The sequence below is a fragment of the Dendropsophus ebraccatus genome, chromosome 14 (assembly GCF_027789765.1).
Source record: "Dendropsophus ebraccatus isolate aDenEbr1 chromosome 14, aDenEbr1.pat, whole genome shotgun sequence".
NCBI lineage: Eukaryota > Metazoa > Chordata > Amphibia > Anura > Hylidae > Dendropsophus > Dendropsophus ebraccatus.
In genome coordinates, this window is record NC_091467.1 from 59244322 (window position 1) to 59263963 (window position 19642).

At 44.3% G+C, this 19642-nt stretch overlaps 1 protein-coding gene across 1 annotated transcript in view; it reads right to left on the minus strand.

Annotated features, from left to right (window-relative positions):
* Positions 1-19642, minus strand: part of SLC12A5 (solute carrier family 12 member 5) — a 48048-nt gene that overhangs the window by 13907 nt on the left and 14499 nt on the right. The window contains exons 6-13 of the mRNA XM_069951890.1: positions 18463-18704; positions 11809-12020; positions 11516-11680; positions 9071-9169; positions 2936-2993; positions 2590-2764; positions 595-713; positions 333-431 (exon numbers count right to left, since the gene is read on the minus strand). Coding sequence (XP_069807991.1) covers positions 333-431; positions 595-713; positions 2590-2764; positions 2936-2993; positions 9071-9169; positions 11516-11680; positions 11809-12020; positions 18463-18704 — 1169 coding nt within the window. The remainder of the gene's footprint in view (positions 1-332; positions 432-594; positions 714-2589; positions 2765-2935; positions 2994-9070; positions 9170-11515; positions 11681-11808; positions 12021-18462; positions 18705-19642) is intronic.

The window sequence follows — 19642 nt, forward strand, 5'->3', positions numbered from 1 at the left end:
GGCGGCTGCTTAAGTAAGTGATATATTGGACAGCAGATCATCAAAGCAGCCCAGCGGCAGCTTTAGCGACTGGCTTCACCAGGTAGCTCCATTAATGAGTGACAGCTTTTGCACCCAACATAAAATAGTATGCTGGTAAGCATTGTAGGTTAATGATGCATTCAACTTGCGATTGCCCTCGAGAGGCCATTGCAAGTTGAGTCAATCGTATACTGGGGTCATCGAATGTTGAGGGATCACTATATTTGAATTAGTTGGAAGACGGATTTCTCTGATATTGAGGTTATATGGAGTCAACCCTTGCACATGATACATTTCAGGCCATCACTCACCAGTGGTAATATTTGAATCGAGGTCTCCAGTTGGGAGTCCTGAGCAATGTCTGAACTGCGCAGGCCAAATTAACAAACATGTAGCACATCAAGAAAAACCTGCAGTCACAGCAAGGAAGAAGAAGAAGAAAAGACAGGACTCGAAAGTTAGAAACAGTCACAGAAGAATCCAAGATTTAGGTGGGTGAATATAAAAGATAAGAATGTTAGCTTTACGATGAAAAAAGTAACGTATAGAAAGTCTAATACACAATATACGTACATGGAGAGAATTGGAGCAACTTCATCCAGAGATGCTATGAGGATGCCAATCTCACAGATACAAGCTGTTAGTAATAAAGCCCAGGTCGGTTCTCCGTTCGCCTTGCCATGGCCGAAAACCTATGCAAATGGTAAAAAACAAGTCATGATGAACACCAGGGCTGTGGAGAAATGGACCAACTCCAGTTAAAGAATAGAAATATAAAGGCTAGTAAAAAGCAAAGCATGGTCGTGAAACAAGGAAACGATGTGGCCTTAAAGGAGAAGTCCTGCGAAAAAATGTCACAACCCGACTCCCACAACCTCTCCAGCAGCCACAGCCCACACAGCTCTGGGCAGGGCTTCAGGCCATTGTCTTCCCGCCTACATTGGTGTATAGTCCCCGCCTCCTCCATGACATCATCAGCTGCTCACCAACGCTGAAAAGCAATTTTGAGCAGGGAAATGTGCGGCCCGTAAGCTTTTGAATGGTGCTGAGAATGGTGTTGCACATACTAAAAAGGAGGTGACATTAAAGAGTACTTGTTGCAGTTTTTTTCTTTTTTTTTAAGAAATCAACAGGAATCGTGATCGCAAGCAATTTTGCAATATACTGTTTTTTTTCTCCCAATTTTCTCTAATTTACATCAACGTTATACAAACAGCCAAACTGTGGTCCGTGTTCCCTCCATGCTGATATTTCATTAAAAAAAATATTCAAATCAGCTTTTACCAGAAAGTTATCCAGACTTGTAAATTAATTCTATTTAAAAATATCCAGTCTGTAAGTACTTATCAAAGGAATGAGAGTTTACCTCAGGGAGATCACATGTTTATTCACTTTAATGAGTCGAGGAACATTGCCCGCTGGGTACTTCAGCTGCTGTATGTCCTGCAGGAAGTGGTGTATTTTTTCCAGTGTGACACACTGCTCTCTGCTGCCACCTCTGTCCATTTCAGGAACTGTCCAGAGCAGCAGCAAATCCCTATAAAAAAAACTCTACTGCTTTTGACAGTTCCTGTTAGTAACAGAGGTGGCAGCAAAAACACTGTTTCAGGCTGGAAAGAAAACACCACTTCCCGCAGGACATACATCAGCTGATAAGTACTGAAGATTTTTAAATAGAAAGAATTTACAAATCTGTTTAACTTTCTGGTACCAGTTGATTTGGAAAAAAAAGGAAAAGTAAAGTCCTATACACATATATATATATATATATATATATAATTTTCAATGGAATTGTTAAGTTTATGGGTCACATTGGGTCACGGTGGGAAGAAATCTGACGAAAAATGCCTTTTTAACAGAAGTGTAGATTTTTTATACTCACTGTGTGTTTTCATATGGTCTAGGTAGGATTCTTTTTCACTGTTAGGGTGATCCTGTAGATCCTACAGGATCTGCAGCAGATCTGCAGCAGATTTGATGCTGTGTTCAGTTATTTAAATGAAATCTGCTGCAGAAAATCAGCTGCAGATCCTGTAGGTGTGAACGCGCCATTAAAAATCATAAACTAAACAGCAGAAAAATATTTTCAGGGCATTGGGCCTTGTGTATTATACTATTGTTAGTTTATTTTTGTTGCGTATTATGCTATTGTTAGTTTTTTGTTGCGTATTATGCTATTGTTAGTTTTTTGTTGTGTATTATGCTATTGTTAGTTTTTTTAAAAGACAAAAAATAACCCCATGGACGCTCTAGGAAGAGTTGCAGTATTGCTAGTTTTTTTGTTGTATAAAATACTATTGTTAGTTTTTGTTGTGTATAATGCTATTGCTAGTTTTTTTGTTGTGTATAATGCTATCGTTAGTTTTTGTTGTGTATAATGCTATTGTTAGTTTTTTGTTTTGTATTGCGCTCTTTTTAGATTTTTGTTGTGTATTACGCTATTGTTAGTTTTTTTTGTGTATTATGCTATTGTTAGTTTTTCTAAGAGAAAAAAATAACCTCATGGACGCTCTGGGAAGAGTTGCAGTAAATATTAGGATTTTTCTAAGCACTCTAAAATATACTTACTCTCAGAAAAGGTACAATGCCATCTCGAGATATAGCTTGTAGGAGACGTGGAGCTCCCGTCAAGCTTTGCAAACCAGCTCCACAGGTAGAGAAGAAAGACCCTATAACAATGACCCATGGTGAAGGCCAGGCCAATGTTCCCACCACTAAATTTCCATTGACAGCTTCTCCAAATCTTAAAGGGGAAAAAAACAGCTAGTTATTTATTTATTTATTTTCAAAAATATAACACATAGTGCGCCTTTAGGAATGGAGCACCAAATGACTAAAAAGACCATGTTATACAGAAGTAAAGAGAAGTAAAATTTAGATTTTACAGTACAAATAAGATATTACAGATACTTACTTGTCGCTCAAAACAACATTTTCTATGCAGGCACCAAACAGAATGACGGAGGTAATATCTATTCACTTGTAAAGGAGAATCTAAGACGGGACTGAATAAATCAGGAATAGAGATGAGCGAACCGGGTTCGGGTTCGAGTCGATCCGAACCCGAACGTTCGGTATTTGATTAGCGGTGGCTGCTGAACTAGGATAAAGCTCTAAGGTTGTCTGGAAAACATGGATACAGCCAATGACTATATCCATGTTTTCCAGATTATTATTATCCAAGTTCAGCAGCCACCGCTAATCAAATGCCGAAAGTTCGGGTTCGGATCGACTCGAGCATGCTCCAGGTTCGCTCATCTCTAGTCAGATGCCCATTGGGAAACAAAGTCAACTTTCTATTTTCAAAAATCTAGCAACCATAATTTGTAATATTATAAATATATATATATATATATATATATATATATATATATATATAATTTATTTTTTTTATAAAAAAAAAAACATCATCCAGGCATAGAGCATAGGTTCATTATTAGCCATGGAGAGGCCAAAGTACAGTGAAGCGTCCATCCCAGCCATGAGCCCACCTTACCGTGGTGGGATGGCTCATACTATTTGTAAATGGTATGCCAAGAGCCTCAGTATTTGTATGGAGATTTTCTTTAGTATTTGATTTTCATATCTGTATTGGGCTTATGTCTTGTCTTGTCTTGCCATTATTGGTGAGCTGGTTTTTGTGTTTTTGAGTGTAACAATGCAACTAGTCTAGATTAAAATGATGCTGCTCTGCCTGTAGCCTTTTCTGTGATTTATTTCAAAGTTTTGTCCTGCTCCCTCCTGGGTCCCTTGTCTCCTTGCGCTGGTCTAAGGGTTCATGGTCACACAAGGCGGATCTGCTGCAGAATTTCTGCAATGAATTATAGACTTATTGGCCCAGACTTATTAGTTTGCCTGAAACCAAAAACTATCTGGTTTTGCCCATAGTAGTCCATCACAGATCAGCTTTCATCTTGCAAACTTGTATTTATAAAAAAAATATATATATATTTTTTTTTTTTTGCAGAAACACAGCTGCAGGTTTTCTACAAGGGATCGACAACAGATCTGCATTATCTGAACATGTGCTTAAAGGGCCTGTGATTCTTTTCTGCCTCCTTCTATCTGCATCAACATCTTACCTCCTCTGATTCAACTCTACTCCATGACAGGTCTACGTTTTCTATTAGAGAGTTCCTTCACTGGCCCCTGCATGGATCTCTTCCCTTTACAGGAGGCGTTTCAGCTGGTCCTTCTCATTTCCCCCAGCAACAACCAACCCAGGTGGCAGAGAACCCTTGGGAGTCAGCTCTACAATGTCCTTTTGATCCAGGCGGTATACTGCCTGTACTGGGTTATGTTGCAACGAGAATCTTAATTGCTATGTCCCCTCCAGTTCCAGACTGTGCACTGCTTGTGTGTTGGACACGAAGACATAGCTGATACCCCAGAGCCAGAGAGAACACAGGTGCCAGGACAATCACTACAACTCATTCCCTTTTACACTGTTTACTAGTCGTCCACTGGGATCTTACATTAAGTTTTTGAAAACTCATAGACACTTAAGATGTCCTCCAGGGGGCGCCTCAGATTGAGGAGGGATGATAAGTAAAGTTAGGTGTTTCGATCACATGGTGAGCACTCCTAAGACCGAGAATACGAAATGTCACCGATTTGGGGGAAAACAATGGGGAGCATGGTCATGTGACCAGGTTACAGAGCAGCAAAATGAAGCATTGGGGATTGAATTTGGAAATTAATTTTTTTTAATAAACTGAATAACTTAAAGCGAACGCTACTGGGTTCCCACTGTTTTCTGCTTAAGCACTGGAGGCAGGCCTGGCTACTGCCCCCCCGTGTGACGATAACCCCTCCGAAATATTAATTTGTCCCATTCCTGATCTCGCGCAGTAAACGGCGTAAGCGCAATATGCGCAATCAAGGTACCGATAGAAAGAACACATAATGGCGCCAAAAATTACACCTCAAACAGCCCCATAGACCAAAGGATAAAAGCGCTGTAAGCCTGGGAATAGAGCGATTTTAAGGAACATACATTTGTTAACAATGGTTTGAATTTTTTACAGGCCATCAGATACAATGACAGTTTTACCATAGGACACACGGCATAAAAACGATATCACGCATATCATTTTTTTCTGGTTTTGCAGCATATTTAATGGAAAAATTCAGCCTGTCATTGCAAAGTATGATTAGTGACGCCAAAAAAATAAGGGCAAATGTGGGTCTGTAGGTGTAAAAATGCAAGTGCTATGGCCTTTTAAGCACAAGGAGGAAAAAGCAAAAACGCAAAAACGAAAATTGGCCTGGTCCTGAAGGGGTTAACTCCTTTACGTTAATAATATTCCTTTCTTTGTAGACACTGAAGATGTCGTTTTCTAAAGAACCTCATACACATTTGTCACGGCCGCGGCGGCGTCCCGCGTTCCGGGCCGCCGCCGCGACCGCTTCCTGCCCCATGCAGCAGCCGGTGTCCATAGTCGGGGACCCGGCGCTGCTATCACCTCGGCCCCGGGGGGCGCCTCACCTCTCCACGCTCCTGTCTCCCGCTGTGCCGGCCGGCGCGCGCGTCCCCGCCTCCTAGGGCGCGCGCGCGCCGGCTGTCTCAGATTTAAAGGGGCAGTGCGCTCCTAATTGGTAGTTGCACCTAATCACTCCCCTATAAATCCCAGCATGCCCTGTCCCCTGTGTTGGAGCCTCTACATGCTTCCCATAGCGTTTGGCCCAGCTCCCTGTTGTTCCTGTGTCCTGTCCGTTACCTGGTCCCAAGTCCCTGTTCCTGAGTCCTGTCCGTTACCTGGTCCCAAGTCCCTGTTCCTGACTCCTGTCCGTTACCTGGTCCCAAGTCCCTGTTCCTGAGTCCTGTCCGTTACCTGGTCCCAAGTCCCTGTTCCTGGTTCCTGTTTCCCTGTCACTCCACCTGTTCCCGTGTCCAGCCTGTCACGTGCGCTCTCACCTGCAGACCATTGCCTGTGCCATCTCCTGCCACGCCTCGCCTGCCGACACCAGCAACCAAGCCAGGGGTAGCGACCTGGGGGTCGCCTGCCGCAGCAAGTCCATCCCGCCTTGCGGCGGGCTCTGGTGAAAACCAGCGGCCCCTTAGACTCCGCTCCCTGGTGAGGTTTGTGCCATCGCTGGTGCCGGTCCAGTGGATCCACTACTCCAGGCGTTACAGTAGGCTCCAACCATGGATCCCGGCGAGGTGCCTGATCTCCGTGATGTCGCCAGAGTGGTCACTCAGCAGGCGCAACAAATCCAGAAGCAGTCACAGCAGATCCAGCAACTCACTGCCGCCTTACAGCAGCAGACTACTGCCCAGCGCACACCACCTCCTGACGCTTCTTCTTCACTCCGACTGGCCCTCCCAAGCAAGTACTCTGGGGACTCTAAGTTGTGCAGAGGATTCTTGACTCAGTGCACCATGCACATTGAACTTTTGAGTAGTCAGTTTTCCACCGAGCGCTCTAAAGTGGCTTTCATCATCAGCCTATTAGAAGGTAGAGCCCTGGCCTGGGCCACGCCACTGTGGGACCGTGATGATCCAGTTGCTGCCAATCTCCGGGCCTTCCTATTCGAGTTTCGCTCCGTCTTTGAGGAACCTGCCCGTGCTTCTTCAGCCGAGACTGCTCTCCTCAACCTCTCTCAAGGCAGCTCCTCTGTTGGTGACTACGCCATCCAGTTCCGCACCCTGGCAGCCGAATTGGACTGGAACGAGGCCGCCCTATCGGCCACCTTCAAGAAGGGCCTGTCTAGTCGTGTGAGAGACGTGCTCGCTGCCCGAGACCTGCCTACCTCCCTGAACGAACTCATTCTACTGGCCACCCGAGTTGATACTCGTTTTTCGGAGAGGGAGGAGGAGGTTCGGCATGAACATTTACTAACCCGTTCCCGTCGCCATCCCCAGCTGGCGCCGGTTTTCCAGAATCCTGACCTTTCGATGTCCCAACCCTCTCCTGAGATTCCTATGCAGGTGGAACGGGCTCACCTGACGCCTGATGAAAGAATCCGGCGCCTGGAGCAGAATCTCTGTCTCTATTGCGGTGGTTCCGATCACTTCCGGCTGGGATGTCCCCTACGTCCCCAAACATCCGGAAAATGCTCGCACCTAGGTCCGGTGGGACAGGTGTCCCTAGGTGTGAATGCCACCATTCCAAGTCTGTCTATGCCAGTTTCCATCCGGACTCTCTCAGGACGAAATCATCAGACTACTGCCTTCCTCGATTCTGGGTCAGCAGGCAGTTTTATTGCGGCAACATTGGTCCAAAGATGGCGGCTACCCGTGACCCGACTAGCCAGGCCCCTGTCTATCTCCTCGGTCACAGGCGAAATTCTTACCGACCGTGTGTACTACCAGACCGCACCTTTAGTCCTCCAGGTGGGTCCTTTACATCAAGAAGAGTTATCCTTCTACGTCCTGCCCCATTCTTCCCCCGCGGTCCTCCTGGGACTCCCGTGGCTGCAAGAACATGCCCCTCAACTGGACTGGAGAACCGGGGAGATTCTCAGTTGGGGTCAGGACTGTTCCAACCAGTGTCTCAGGTCACCTCAGACCAAGTGTACTATGTCGTTTCCTGTCCCAGCCAAGCCTCTACCCGACCTACCGGCAGAAGACCAAGACTCGGCGGATGCCTTCTCTGCCGAGGTGTACCCTCTCTCCGTACCCAAGACTAAGGTCGTGTCCTCTCACCACCGGGAGAACTTACAGAAGGTCCTCGTCCACAGACCCACAGTCCCTTGCCATGTTTTACCGCCTGATCGCCTAGCACCAGTCGTCACATCCTCGCTTCAGAGAGTACCCCCCCGGAAAGACTCATGTTCACCCTGCGCTTCGAAGAGGTATTTTGAAGTGGGGTCATTCCTCGTTGGAGGCCGGGCACCCTGGAGTCCGTAAGACCGGCCAACGGATCTCTCGCCACTACTGGTGGCCTAGTCTGTTTCAAGATGTCAAAGACTTTGTGGCTTCCTGTGCCATCTGCAGGCAAGAAAGAGGGGGAGGCCAAAGGGGGGGGGTACTGTCACGGCCGCGGCGGCGTCCCGCGTTCCGGGCCGCCGCCGCGACCGCTTCCTGCCCCATGCAGCAGCCGGTGTCCATAGTCGGGGACCCGGCGCTGCTATCACCTCGGCCCCGGGGGGCGCCTCACCTCTCCACGCTCCTGTCTCCCGCTGTGCCGGCCGGCGCGCGCGTCCCCGCCGCCTAGGGCGCGCGCGCGCCGGCTGTCTCAGATTTAAAGGGGCAGTGCGCTCCTAATTGGTAGTTGCACCTAATCACTCCCCTATAAATCCCAGCATGCCCTGTCCCCTGTGTTGGAGCCTCTACATGCTTCCCATAGCGTTTGGCCCAGCTCCCTGTTGTTCCTGTGTCCTGTCCGTTACCTGGTCCCAAGTCCCTGTTCCTGAGTCCTGTCCGTTACCTGGTCCCAAGTCCCTGTTCCTGACTCCTGTCCGTTACCTGGTCCCAAGTCCCTGTTCCTGAGTCCTGTCCGTTACCTGGTCCCAAGTCCCTGTTCCTGGTTCCTGTTTCCCTGTCACTCCACCTGTTCCCGTGTCCAGCCTGTCACGTGCGCTCTCACCTGCAGACCATTGCCTGTGCCATCTCCTGCCACGCCTCGCCTGCCGACACCAGCAACCAAGCCAGGGGTAGCGACCTGGGGGTCGCCTGCCGCAGCAAGTCCATCCCGCCTTGCGGCGGGCTCTGGTGAAAACCAGCGGCCCCTTAGACTCCGCTCCCTGGTGAGGTTTGTGCCATCGCTGGTGCCGGTCCAGTGGATCCACTACTCCAGGCGTTACAACATTATACTTCTGTCGGACAAATCTGAGGTTCGTTGCAGGTTCGGCCATCAGTATAAAGTGTATGAGTCGGTGGAGATAGGGGTTGGACATAACTGAAAATCGCTGCCCGATCACCTTTGGAGAGATGAGCCACAGCCAAAGCAGTCTTGGTGCGGCTTACTTCTCTTCACCCCAAAGAAAACACAGCAATTTTTGGCCATGCCGAGTGGGTTTTGTACAGTTTTTTTATAGAATAAATTCCAGTGATAAAGCCTTGCCTACATATAGTCAAAATGATGACTCTCCTTGTTAAGGATACATACAAAAGATGTAGTGGCAATAGCCATTATAGTGCCGATAGGAATAGATTTCTGTGCATCGCGGAGATCTCCGGACCTGTTAGAACCAGCCATGATTCCTGTGGGATTGGGGAAAAAGACAAGAGAAGCATTTATTCAGATAGAGAAGGGATACAATAAAAAGTACCCAAAGCGATGCCATTACCATGACTCACACACACCCTACCTTTCGCACCTCTTTGCATTTATCACCCTCAGCTGTAGACCTATTTATTTATTTAAAGGTGAGAATACATTTGCTTTGGAGGCTGATGATTTTTTGGTTGTTTTTTTTTTTTGCCACATTTTAATTAGTTCCGTGAATGTGACATTTCAGTAAGTTTTTATAATGCAATAGAAGATATTTGCACATTTCCGATAAAGCCAATATATTGTTTAGTTGTTTTATTTCTATGTTCTTTTTATCATTGCTTCTAGATCGTTTCTTTCAAGGAACGTGCTTATTAAATCACTACCCAGAAGTGATAACATGGGTTCTCATTAAAGCTCAATTATCTCAAACTGTGAAAAGTGATTAAAAATATTGTCAGGTTGAATATTCCAATGCTCAAATTACATCCTCTTCCAGATACTCCTCTCCTAATCAAAGAGGAGGCACGTGAAGCCGAAGTGCGTCACGAGCCACTGAATGCAATAATGATAACAACGCCAAAGCAGATTGCTCCCCTTTTAAAGACACAAAGTAAGATCTCTTTAAAGGGGACCTGTCCCGTTAAAAATTAAGGCATCATGTTATAAAGCAGGAGGAGCTGAATAGATTGATGTATAGATTTGTGGGGAAAGTGTCAATGTCGTTTGTAAAAACTTTTGACGGAGAAAAAGCGGTGAGAGGACCATGCTGCAGCATTTCCTCTCCCCGTTCTGTGTAAGAAAAAAAAGTCAAGCTCCATAGACTTAAAGGGGAAGTCCGGCGAAATTTTTTATTAAAGTATTGTATTGCCCCCCAAAAGTTATACAAATCCCCAAGATACACTTATTACGGGAAATGCTTATAAAGTGCCTTTTTCCCTGCACTTACTACTGTATCGAGGCTTCACTTCCTGGATAAAATGGTGATGTCACTTCCTGGATAACATGGTGATGTCACGACCCGACTCCCAGAGCTGTGCGGCCTGTGGCTGCTGGAGAAGATGATGGCAGAGGGAATGCTCAGTTTCCCTCCAGTGCCCTGTGTCCCTCAGTGTCCCCCTGCCATCATCCTCTCCAGCAGCCACAGCCCGCACAGCTCTGAGAGTCAGGTCGTGACATCACCATTTTATCCAGGAAGTGACATCACCATTTTATGCAGAAAGTGAAGCCTTCATGCAGTAGTAAGTGCAGGGAAAAAAGCACTCTATAAGCATTTCCCTTAATAAGTGTATATTGGTGATTTGTATAGATTTTGGGGACAATACAATACTTAAAATAAAATTTACTTCTCATTTAAGCCCCTATTACACGGGACGACGAGGGTCAGGTCAGCGCTCGCATGCTCCACGTTCCCCACTCGCTGCTGAGGTTATTACAAGTGTCAGCAGCTAGCGGGCAAGCGAAGAGGGCCGTGGAAGTTGCGGGGAGACTCCCCGGGGAACGCTAGATTGTACATACAGTCCATAGAGAGTAACGGTGGTCTGCTGCCACCGCTCCTATATCTCTCTTTTTCTAACTAAGAGCGGGAGTGGACAGCGCTGCAGCATGTCCTCTTCTGCTCATTCTCTCGATCAAAACTTTTAACATTTCTCTATGTTTTTACAAATGAGAGGTACACTTTAAGTATAACTTTCTGGGCTAATTAGTCAAGTGGGCCGTCCTATTTACTGATTATCAGTTATCTCTATGCACACCTATACAACTGAATAGGACCGCCCACTTGACTACTTAGCTCCGTTTTTACACCTCTAGGCTATGTTCACACTACGTATCTTTCCGGCCGTAGTGCGAACCACGAATATACGCACATAGTTTTGAGGTTGATGCGTTCGCTTGAAAGTATACGATATACGGCCGCACAGTGCACACTACGTATGAGCTTACAGCCGGATCGTATACGGCGCCGTGAAAAATGAACAAGACCATTGTTTGAGGACGGAATTGTTCCAACTCACGGCCGTGGATTTCCATGCGGTCCCGTACAGAGTACTTATTTCAGCCAAATTGAACTTGACTTTTAGATCCAAAAGGTTCTGTGAGTTTTATTGGGCTGGGCGAAGATTTCCAAGTAAATGACCTGTTTCAGATCGCTTCGAAACAAATGTTTGCAATCCGGCCGCATGTCTATTTCACCCACGGCCGTACTTTCAGCCGCACATGTACGGCTGCGTACGAACTACGGATGAACATAGCCCTAAACAAAGACTTTGCATCACAAAATCCGCAAAATGAGTAAATATAAGCTGTATAATATAATAAAACAATTTAAAAAATACCTGTAACAGAGGGAAAATAAATTCCCACTAGCAGTGTAAAATATGTAGTCATGTCACTAAAGACATATGGCTGGTCCAGGTTGACGGGATCTCCAGAGGGTACAGAGTGCATATTTCTCCTCTCCACAATAACACCTTTGGGTAAATAATTCGACCACAAGTTTTCTGAAGATTTAGAAGAAGAAAATACAATTAATTATTCATCATGCAGATAGTGTAAATTTTTACACACGTCGTTATGATTTCTATCCCACTATCCAACGCATTTTATCTGCTTCTGCAAGAGAATTTACCTTGGATAAGTGAGCTAGCTACTCCAGGAATGCCCTGAACCTCGGTGACGTTATTCTGAGAAAAGTACAGGTCACATGTCGCATTCAAAAATGGAGAGGAGCAGAAGAGAGCCCACAGCTTGGTGGTGACCGTCTCGTTCCCTATGTCCATAAACTTAGCACAGACGTCAAAACCTTTTCGGGACAGGGTGCGGTTGCCGAGGATGCAGATACTGAAGAGGAGCGAAGGAAGAAGAGACAGGAGAAGTGGTTCATGTTAGTGTAAAAATATAGAACTGCATGAATAATACAGACAACATACAGGTAGAAGAATTAAAGGGGTTATCTGGATACTCAAAAAAATAACAACAAAAATACCATTATACACTGCTAGGGGACAAATAAAAAATACATACTCACTTACCTCAGTCAAGACATTATCTGGTCCCCAGGCGCTCTGCCTACATGCAGGAAAAATTCTTAAAGGGGTATACCCATCTCCACTAATATAGTTATACTTGTAGGAATCGTCAAGGTAAAGGGGTTATCCAGCGCTACAAAAACATGGCCACTTTCTTCCAGAGACAGCCCCACTCTTGTCTCCAGCTTGGGCAGGGTTTTTCTGCTCAGTTCCATTGAAGTGAATGGAGCTTATACGTAGTTTGAACATAGCCTTTTAGGGGGATTTACGAAGACCGCCGTACAAGTGGGGCGTACAGGAGGCGTACCCCAGGAAGAAGGGGCGAATTTGCACCTTCTCCCTGGTGTACGCCTTTGGCGTACTCTTCTTAAATCCTCCTATAGTGTCTATTTAGTGTACACCAGCCAGACCACTGCTTTTAGAGCAGAGTGGTGGTCGGCAACCTAGACAATGGGCTGTCAACAATGGGAGGGAAAGCAGCATATCAGGAGGAGAAGGAGACAAGTTTTCTAAATGATTGTATTTTCAAAAACTTGATGAGATACAAGTATAACTATATTAGTTGAGATCGGTATAACCCTGTAACGGCTGTGAAGAGCTTGTCTCGGAAGCAGACAAAACTGTGGGGGGCAGTATGATGTCACAGCCCCAAGAGACTGAAGTAGGTGAGTGTTTTTGTTTTTGTTTTTTACTATCATACAGCCTTTTTGAGTATCCGGATTGCACATTGAAAAACTTGTTTTTACACCCCAATGTATTTTGTCAACTGAGTAGCAGCCTTGAATCCAGTATTAGTATTTAGGTGAGAAAATTAATAGTACTCTAAAAGAGGTGGCATTGGTGCAGTGGTCAGGTTAGTGTAAACCTCAAGCCTTCTACTCTACAACCTCTATTATTATGAAATTACCGTACTTAAAGTGATAGTGTCACCCCCGTTACTCAATATGCGGTTTTATGCACCATCCACAAGCTTAGATGCTGCATATTCGATATATACCTGTATAAACGTGTCTGCCCTTAAATCGATTCATTTCATCGGTGGACAGAGTCACCTAGGCGGGGCTTTGCGGCAGTTGGGCCATACTTTCGTGAGGCCCCGCCTAGGTGACACTGTCCACCAAACAGAACCACACATAGCATAAGAGGGAGGGTGACTATCACTTTAAAGGATGTTTACGCTGCTTGCTTTTTTTTTTTTTTTTGTAAATTTCATAGTAAATACAGATAAATTACATTGTTCCAATAAATGCCATGTTTTTTTTGTTTGTTTTTTTATCAAGTAAAGTAAAATATTGAATCATACAATACTAATTAGAAAGTTATGGAATCATCAACAAAAAAGGATTTTATGATGGCCTGAGGCCTTGACTTCACTGATAAGAAATTATATTCTTCATTAATCTAAATCCAATTTTCTCGAAGAGCAATTGACAAATCAGGTTTGAGGGATGGAGCCGTCTAATAGAACTTTTTGTTTCATTTTCTGTAGTTTATAAATGTGAACTGTTAGCTGGCCATATCAGTTGATATCCTTTTCCTAAAGAAAAAGTTGTAACAGTATGTTCTTACCTGGTCCTTTATCTGACATGCAACCCTATATAATAAATAAGAGTGCTTCCCTCTACTCTCTAACAACCCATAGAGTTCTGGGCAGCTTTTCCTTGTGTAAATACCAGTATTCTAATGCTGTATGTACACAGTGCTGCCTCCTGAATGTAATCTCTCCCTCCACCTACTCTTTAGTTTGCAGGCTTCTCATCATTGTCATCATTATTTACGTTAGCGGCTCAGGGCTTGCTGTGCTGTTGCTGTTTGTTTCTTTCCTTTCTGCTCGCATAGCTTTTTGCAAAACCAGTGCATCATTAACCCCTTCTTCCCCTCCATATGCTATCAATAGTAATTCACTATGTAAATTATACACCAGCACAGTGTCAGACTGTGCACTCCAACATTATGCCATGGTATAGCAGAGAGCAGTAGGTGAGGACAAGTAAGAAAAAGCAACTCCCTGTCTGAGTACTGCTGGCAAACAGCCCAGCTCTGGTCTCACTCACTGAAATAGAGATAATGTAAATAAACTACACCATGAAGAGGACTCCCAGAGCCTCAGTAATAGAAGTGAGAGACCATAAATCACATTATTAAAGGGGAACTCTCACCAGTTTAGATTAATCTAACCTGTTGAAATCTCCCTATTGCGCAGAGGGTGCTGAGGATGAAGTATCTTACCTTCATCCTTGGGACTTTTTCAGTGCAGTTTGTAATATAGTTCTGTGTCCGGTAAGGCCGTTGCGAGCACTGGGGCAGGGCTACCCCCCTCCCCCCAGCACCGATCCAGCCCACCCCCGGCTGGCCCGCTCTACTGATAATCATTAGAAGAGGCAGTACCCCTACCCTCAGTGCTCCAAGCGGCCTTACCGGACCTAGGATTACACTACAGACTGCACGGGAACGGTGCAGAGGAGGAAGGTAACAGACATACCTTCATCCTCATCGCCCCATGTGCAGTAGGGAATTATCACCAGGTTAGAAAACCATGCATATCATTTTCATTCTTCACACTCCATGATGGCTTCTCTTTAGTTGACTCTAGTCTTGTTTTCTATTTTCTAAGTTTTCAGTTGGGGTAACTATAGGTAAATTCCATTTTCAGTTCTTTCATAGGTTTTCCGTATTTCTTTTTTTCTATATTCAAGACATATTGCATTTTCTCTCCTGATATTATGATGTCTACCTTGGTCTAGCTGTACGTTTTCCTTTTATAACCTTTCAGTTCTTTCCTGGTGGGGCCATGTTTTCTTTCCATTAGCCGAGTCCCACAGCTCAGTAAGATCTTTAAGCACTTTCTCTTTTAACTTCAACTTAATTTGCATTTTTAGACTTGAGTTGGGATTTCTTTTAGAAATGCAAATTACAAGGTGATTCCATGATTTCCTCCTCGACATCGAGGGCTTAAATTAATTTTTTTCCCCCTGTACTTGATCTTGAAAAACATATGCCGTTAATTAAAATATTATACTTTTATGTATTTGAGTTAAGTTTATGAAGCCAGAATGTGCGGTAATTCAATCATTTTTGTCAGACGTTGTAGTCAAACCGTTCTCGTAGGATTACAGGAAACCCTAGATCTGTGGCAATCTGTTCGCACCTCATATGAATGAGTTGCGTTAGCTGTCTCTGTGCATGTAGGAATAATGGGGGTCAATGTGGTTATGAGTTAATAAGTGCCCCCAGCAAAATATTAAAAAAGTTGGAATAACAAGTCAAATTTATGTCTCTTTAACCTATCCAGGAACGGTCCAAAAATGACCTTAAAGGGATCCTTAAGAGAAACAGATCACTGATCTCAGGGAGACCCGCCAAACAATAACACTGCCAGTTGCTAGTGAAAGCGCTCAATGCAGTGAAATCCTAGGTGCATTGCCCCCTGAGAAACATGAATATGAAAAGGAGGAGCCTGTGGAGCCTTAACAAAGAGTCTCAAAACACAGGACTAGCCAGATATCCCTCAGTACACGAGCCGCCCCCTGGCTGGGTCCTTCCCGGAGGGATATCTGGCTAGTCCTGTGTTTCCATACTCTTCGATGAGGCTCCACAGGCTCTTCTTTTGCTTAAAGGGATCCTGTCACTGAGACAATGCTATCTAATTTTTCGCCATCATGTTATAGAGCAGTAAAAGCTGAGTTGATTGATATATATCTTTGTGGGAAAGGTTTCAGTATAACTTGTTACATGTTGATAGAATCCTTGATCATCCTATGTGAAGGAGTCCAGTGGGCGGTGTCACTCAATGGACTGGACTTTTTAGCATGAAAAAAAACCTCTTTTACGTAATAAAACTTATTACAGAGTTTCTTAAAATCGCTTGTACTATTGATATTTATTGATTTCTGAAAAATAACATTTAAATGACAGTGACACTTTAACTCCTCTAAGAAGCTATGGTGCCACTGTGAAAGCTGCCTGGATACATTGTACCCATTTCATTTGTATCTTGACCAAGTATTCTAATTTTACCAATTATTTTCAATATAAGTTTGGCTGATTTTAAAAATGGAAAATGTGAGCAAAAGAAACCATAAGAAATTATTGTCTTATATGTCCTACATTTTTGGTATACAACACTATGAAGATGACATTAGCGCCTTAAGTACTTTTAATTATGTTTTATTCTATTTTTACATTTGCACTCCTGCCCGGGAATTAACACCAGACTGTTTAGCACTGCAGTTTCCTGGATGCACCCTGCGACTCAGCTTGTTTTCTGTACAATTTCTGCATATATTAATTGATTTTCATATGCAACATTGAAGACATCTGGTAAAACTAAAACAAAGGACACATCTATTCATCAAGCCCCAGTACATGCAGCGTTCCCCTGATCACAGAAATCAGACCACAGTAGTAAACTGTAACCTTTAATAATTTTACATAAAATAAAAAAGAACCCTACTTTCAAATCAATGTCCGACCCTTAAAGAGCCTTAAAGGGGTTGTCCAGGCTTACAATACATGGCACCTCTCCTGTCCTCAGTTTGGGCTCAGTTCCATTGAAGTGAATGGAGCTGAATTGTAATACCACACACAACCTGAGGACAGGGGTGGTGCTGTTTTTGCAAAGTAGATTTTTTTTTATTATTATTATTCTGAATAACCCCTGTAAGGCATGATAAGCCAGAATCTCTCAGAAGGACGATAGGAAAGTTAACAACTTCTGGAAGAGATCTTAGCTTGGCATTTGATCCGAGTCATGTATTAAGGCTCTGATAGAACATTGATTTGAAGGAATGGTACATTTAATAGGTGGCAGTGAGGGGCAAGCTCTTTTCCCTCTGCATTTATAAAACTAGAAAAATAATAGAATTAAGTAAAAGGAAGATCTAATAGTAGAAGGGTGCTAGAACCTTCTTCAAATATTACATTCCAACTATGGCTGCAGTTCCTCGTCTGCCCTCTAGGGGCCCACGCACTTCTGTAAAGTGTCCTCTACCTATCCTCTACTGGCTGCACCTATTTAAAGGGAATCTGTCAGCTCCTGGATCCTACCCGACGTGCCGACAGTGTACTGTAGTTGGCAGTCCCCTAATGAGTATAGTACAATTTGATAATTTGTCTATAGAGTAGATTATGAGCAATCTTGGGTCTCCTGCTGTAGATGAAGATTCAAAAAGTTGTGGCTCAGTGTTTGTGTAGCACTCTGGCATCACTGCTTTCTCCTCCCTCTTCTTCATGACTAATCTCTGCTGCTCGGCCTCCTGCTTACTCACGCTGTCAGCCTATATCTTAGAGTTTATTTCAGACATTATCTGCCTACTAGGGATGGTCCGAAACTGCCGAGGTTCGGGTTCGTATGAACCTAAACGCTCTGCATCAGAGTCCCGATGTCTGCCCGCTCCGTGGAGCGGGTGGATACAGAGGGAGGACCGCCTGGAAAACTGGGATACAGCCTATGGCTATGGCTGTATCCCAGTTTTCCAGGTGGTCCTCCCGCTGTATCCACCCTCTCCACGGACCGGGCATACAGCGGGAATCATTACCGAGAGTTCGGGTTCGTACGAACCCGAACTGAACTCGGTTCGGACCATCCCTACTCCCTACAGAGGACTGATCTGCAATCAGTTACACTGTGTAGGAGCCATGGTCTAGAACAGGGGTAGGAAACCTTGGCTCTCCAGCTATTGCAAAAATACAACTCCCATCATGACTGGACAGCTAAAGCCTCAGCTTAGAGTTGTAGTTTTGCAACAGCTGGAGAGCCGAGCATTAGTACCCCTGGTCTAGGGGAAACACCTGTCTAGAGACCCATAACAGTTTTTTATTGGGTTTGATTCCCCTGATGGAAATAAAATACGGTTATTTGTCCCCTCTCATCCCCCAAACGAATTTTAAAACTAACTTTGACCTGATTGGGAATTCTTTGCACTTTTAAAAATGATACAATAATTAGAAAAAAGGGAAAAAACGAATAACAATATTTCATTTCCATTTAGGGAATCAAACCCAGAAAAAAATAAATGTTATTGGTCTCTAGACAGGAGATTTACCCCTAGACCATGGCTTAACACAGTTAGCAGATCAATCGACTGATTGCAGATCAATCAACACACTGCAGATCCATCCTCTGTCGGCAGTTTAAGAATGAACTCATAAGAACATCCATTTTGACTGGGTTACTTGACCATTTTAGATAGATGAAAGCGTAACAAAATCACAGAAAAACTGGGTAGAATTGAAGAATATTTATGGAAACTCACGGAAAGTCGGGTGGGTCGAATGCAGACTTAATGACTCCAGCGTATATGGCCAAGATGGATAGGATCACGCAACCTAAGAACACCAGCGCAAACTTATTGACGTACTTCACTCCCACAAAAACCACAAAGGCCATGCAGGATAGCACACACGTGCCGTATACACGCATGTTGTTAAGTAGCGCAGCAGGCTCCTCACTAGCATCTTGTGCCTTAAAGATGGCCATTGAGGGGAAGAGATACGTCTGGATAAAGATAAAGGTTATGCATGTTAAAGAAAGTATTTTGCTTAATAATAATAATAGTAAGGAGCGAACATTGGAAAAATGACCGTGTTCGGCCATGTGGTCCAACACAAACACTCAGCATTCAACTCTCTGCGTCTGAAGAAAGTCCATGCCACCTGAGGGAGTCCTGGCATCCAATTTCTGCACCGGGAGCTGGATGCTAAATGTTTGTGCTCGGCCACGCAGCTGGACACGGACATTTTCCTGATGCTTGCTCATCACTACTTAATGGTCCTTTCCCTGTAATAAGAGTATATTGCTCTGAGCCAATGATGTAATACATTACAGTTTTCGGACATACTTTATTGACTTTTTTTCATACCACATGGCACCCCTGTTAGGCTGGATTCACACTACGTTTAAGCAACCCGTTTTTTTCCGTTTTTGCAAAAAAACAGATGCAATTACAGTATGTGCATCTGTTTTGATCCGTTCTTCCATTGGGTTTTATTATTTTAAAAAAAGGATCTGTTTGTTTTTTTCTACAGTGAAAGTCAATGGAAAAACAGATCAAAACGGATGCACACAATTGCATCTGTTTTTCCATCAAATCTTTCATCCGTTTTTTTTTTATTTTTTTTTCAAAAACGGATAAAAAAAACTGATTGCAAAAAATTTGTGTGAACCCAATTTGCAAAAACTTTTGATGTGTCATGACATAAGTAGGAGGAGGCACCACTGTACAGTCACTTTGGCTGCCCCCCCCCCCCCCCTTCGGCATGTGACGTCAATAACACTACATCCCGTGTTTAGGCTGCTGTGGCTTGCAGGCTTGGCTCCCCATGGTGTGCAGGTGTGTGTGACTTCAATAATGGAACACACCATGGCTTCTCATCCCTTCCATGCTCTCCTCCAGGAACATTCCTATGGTCGGCTAAGTCATAAGCACATGGAAG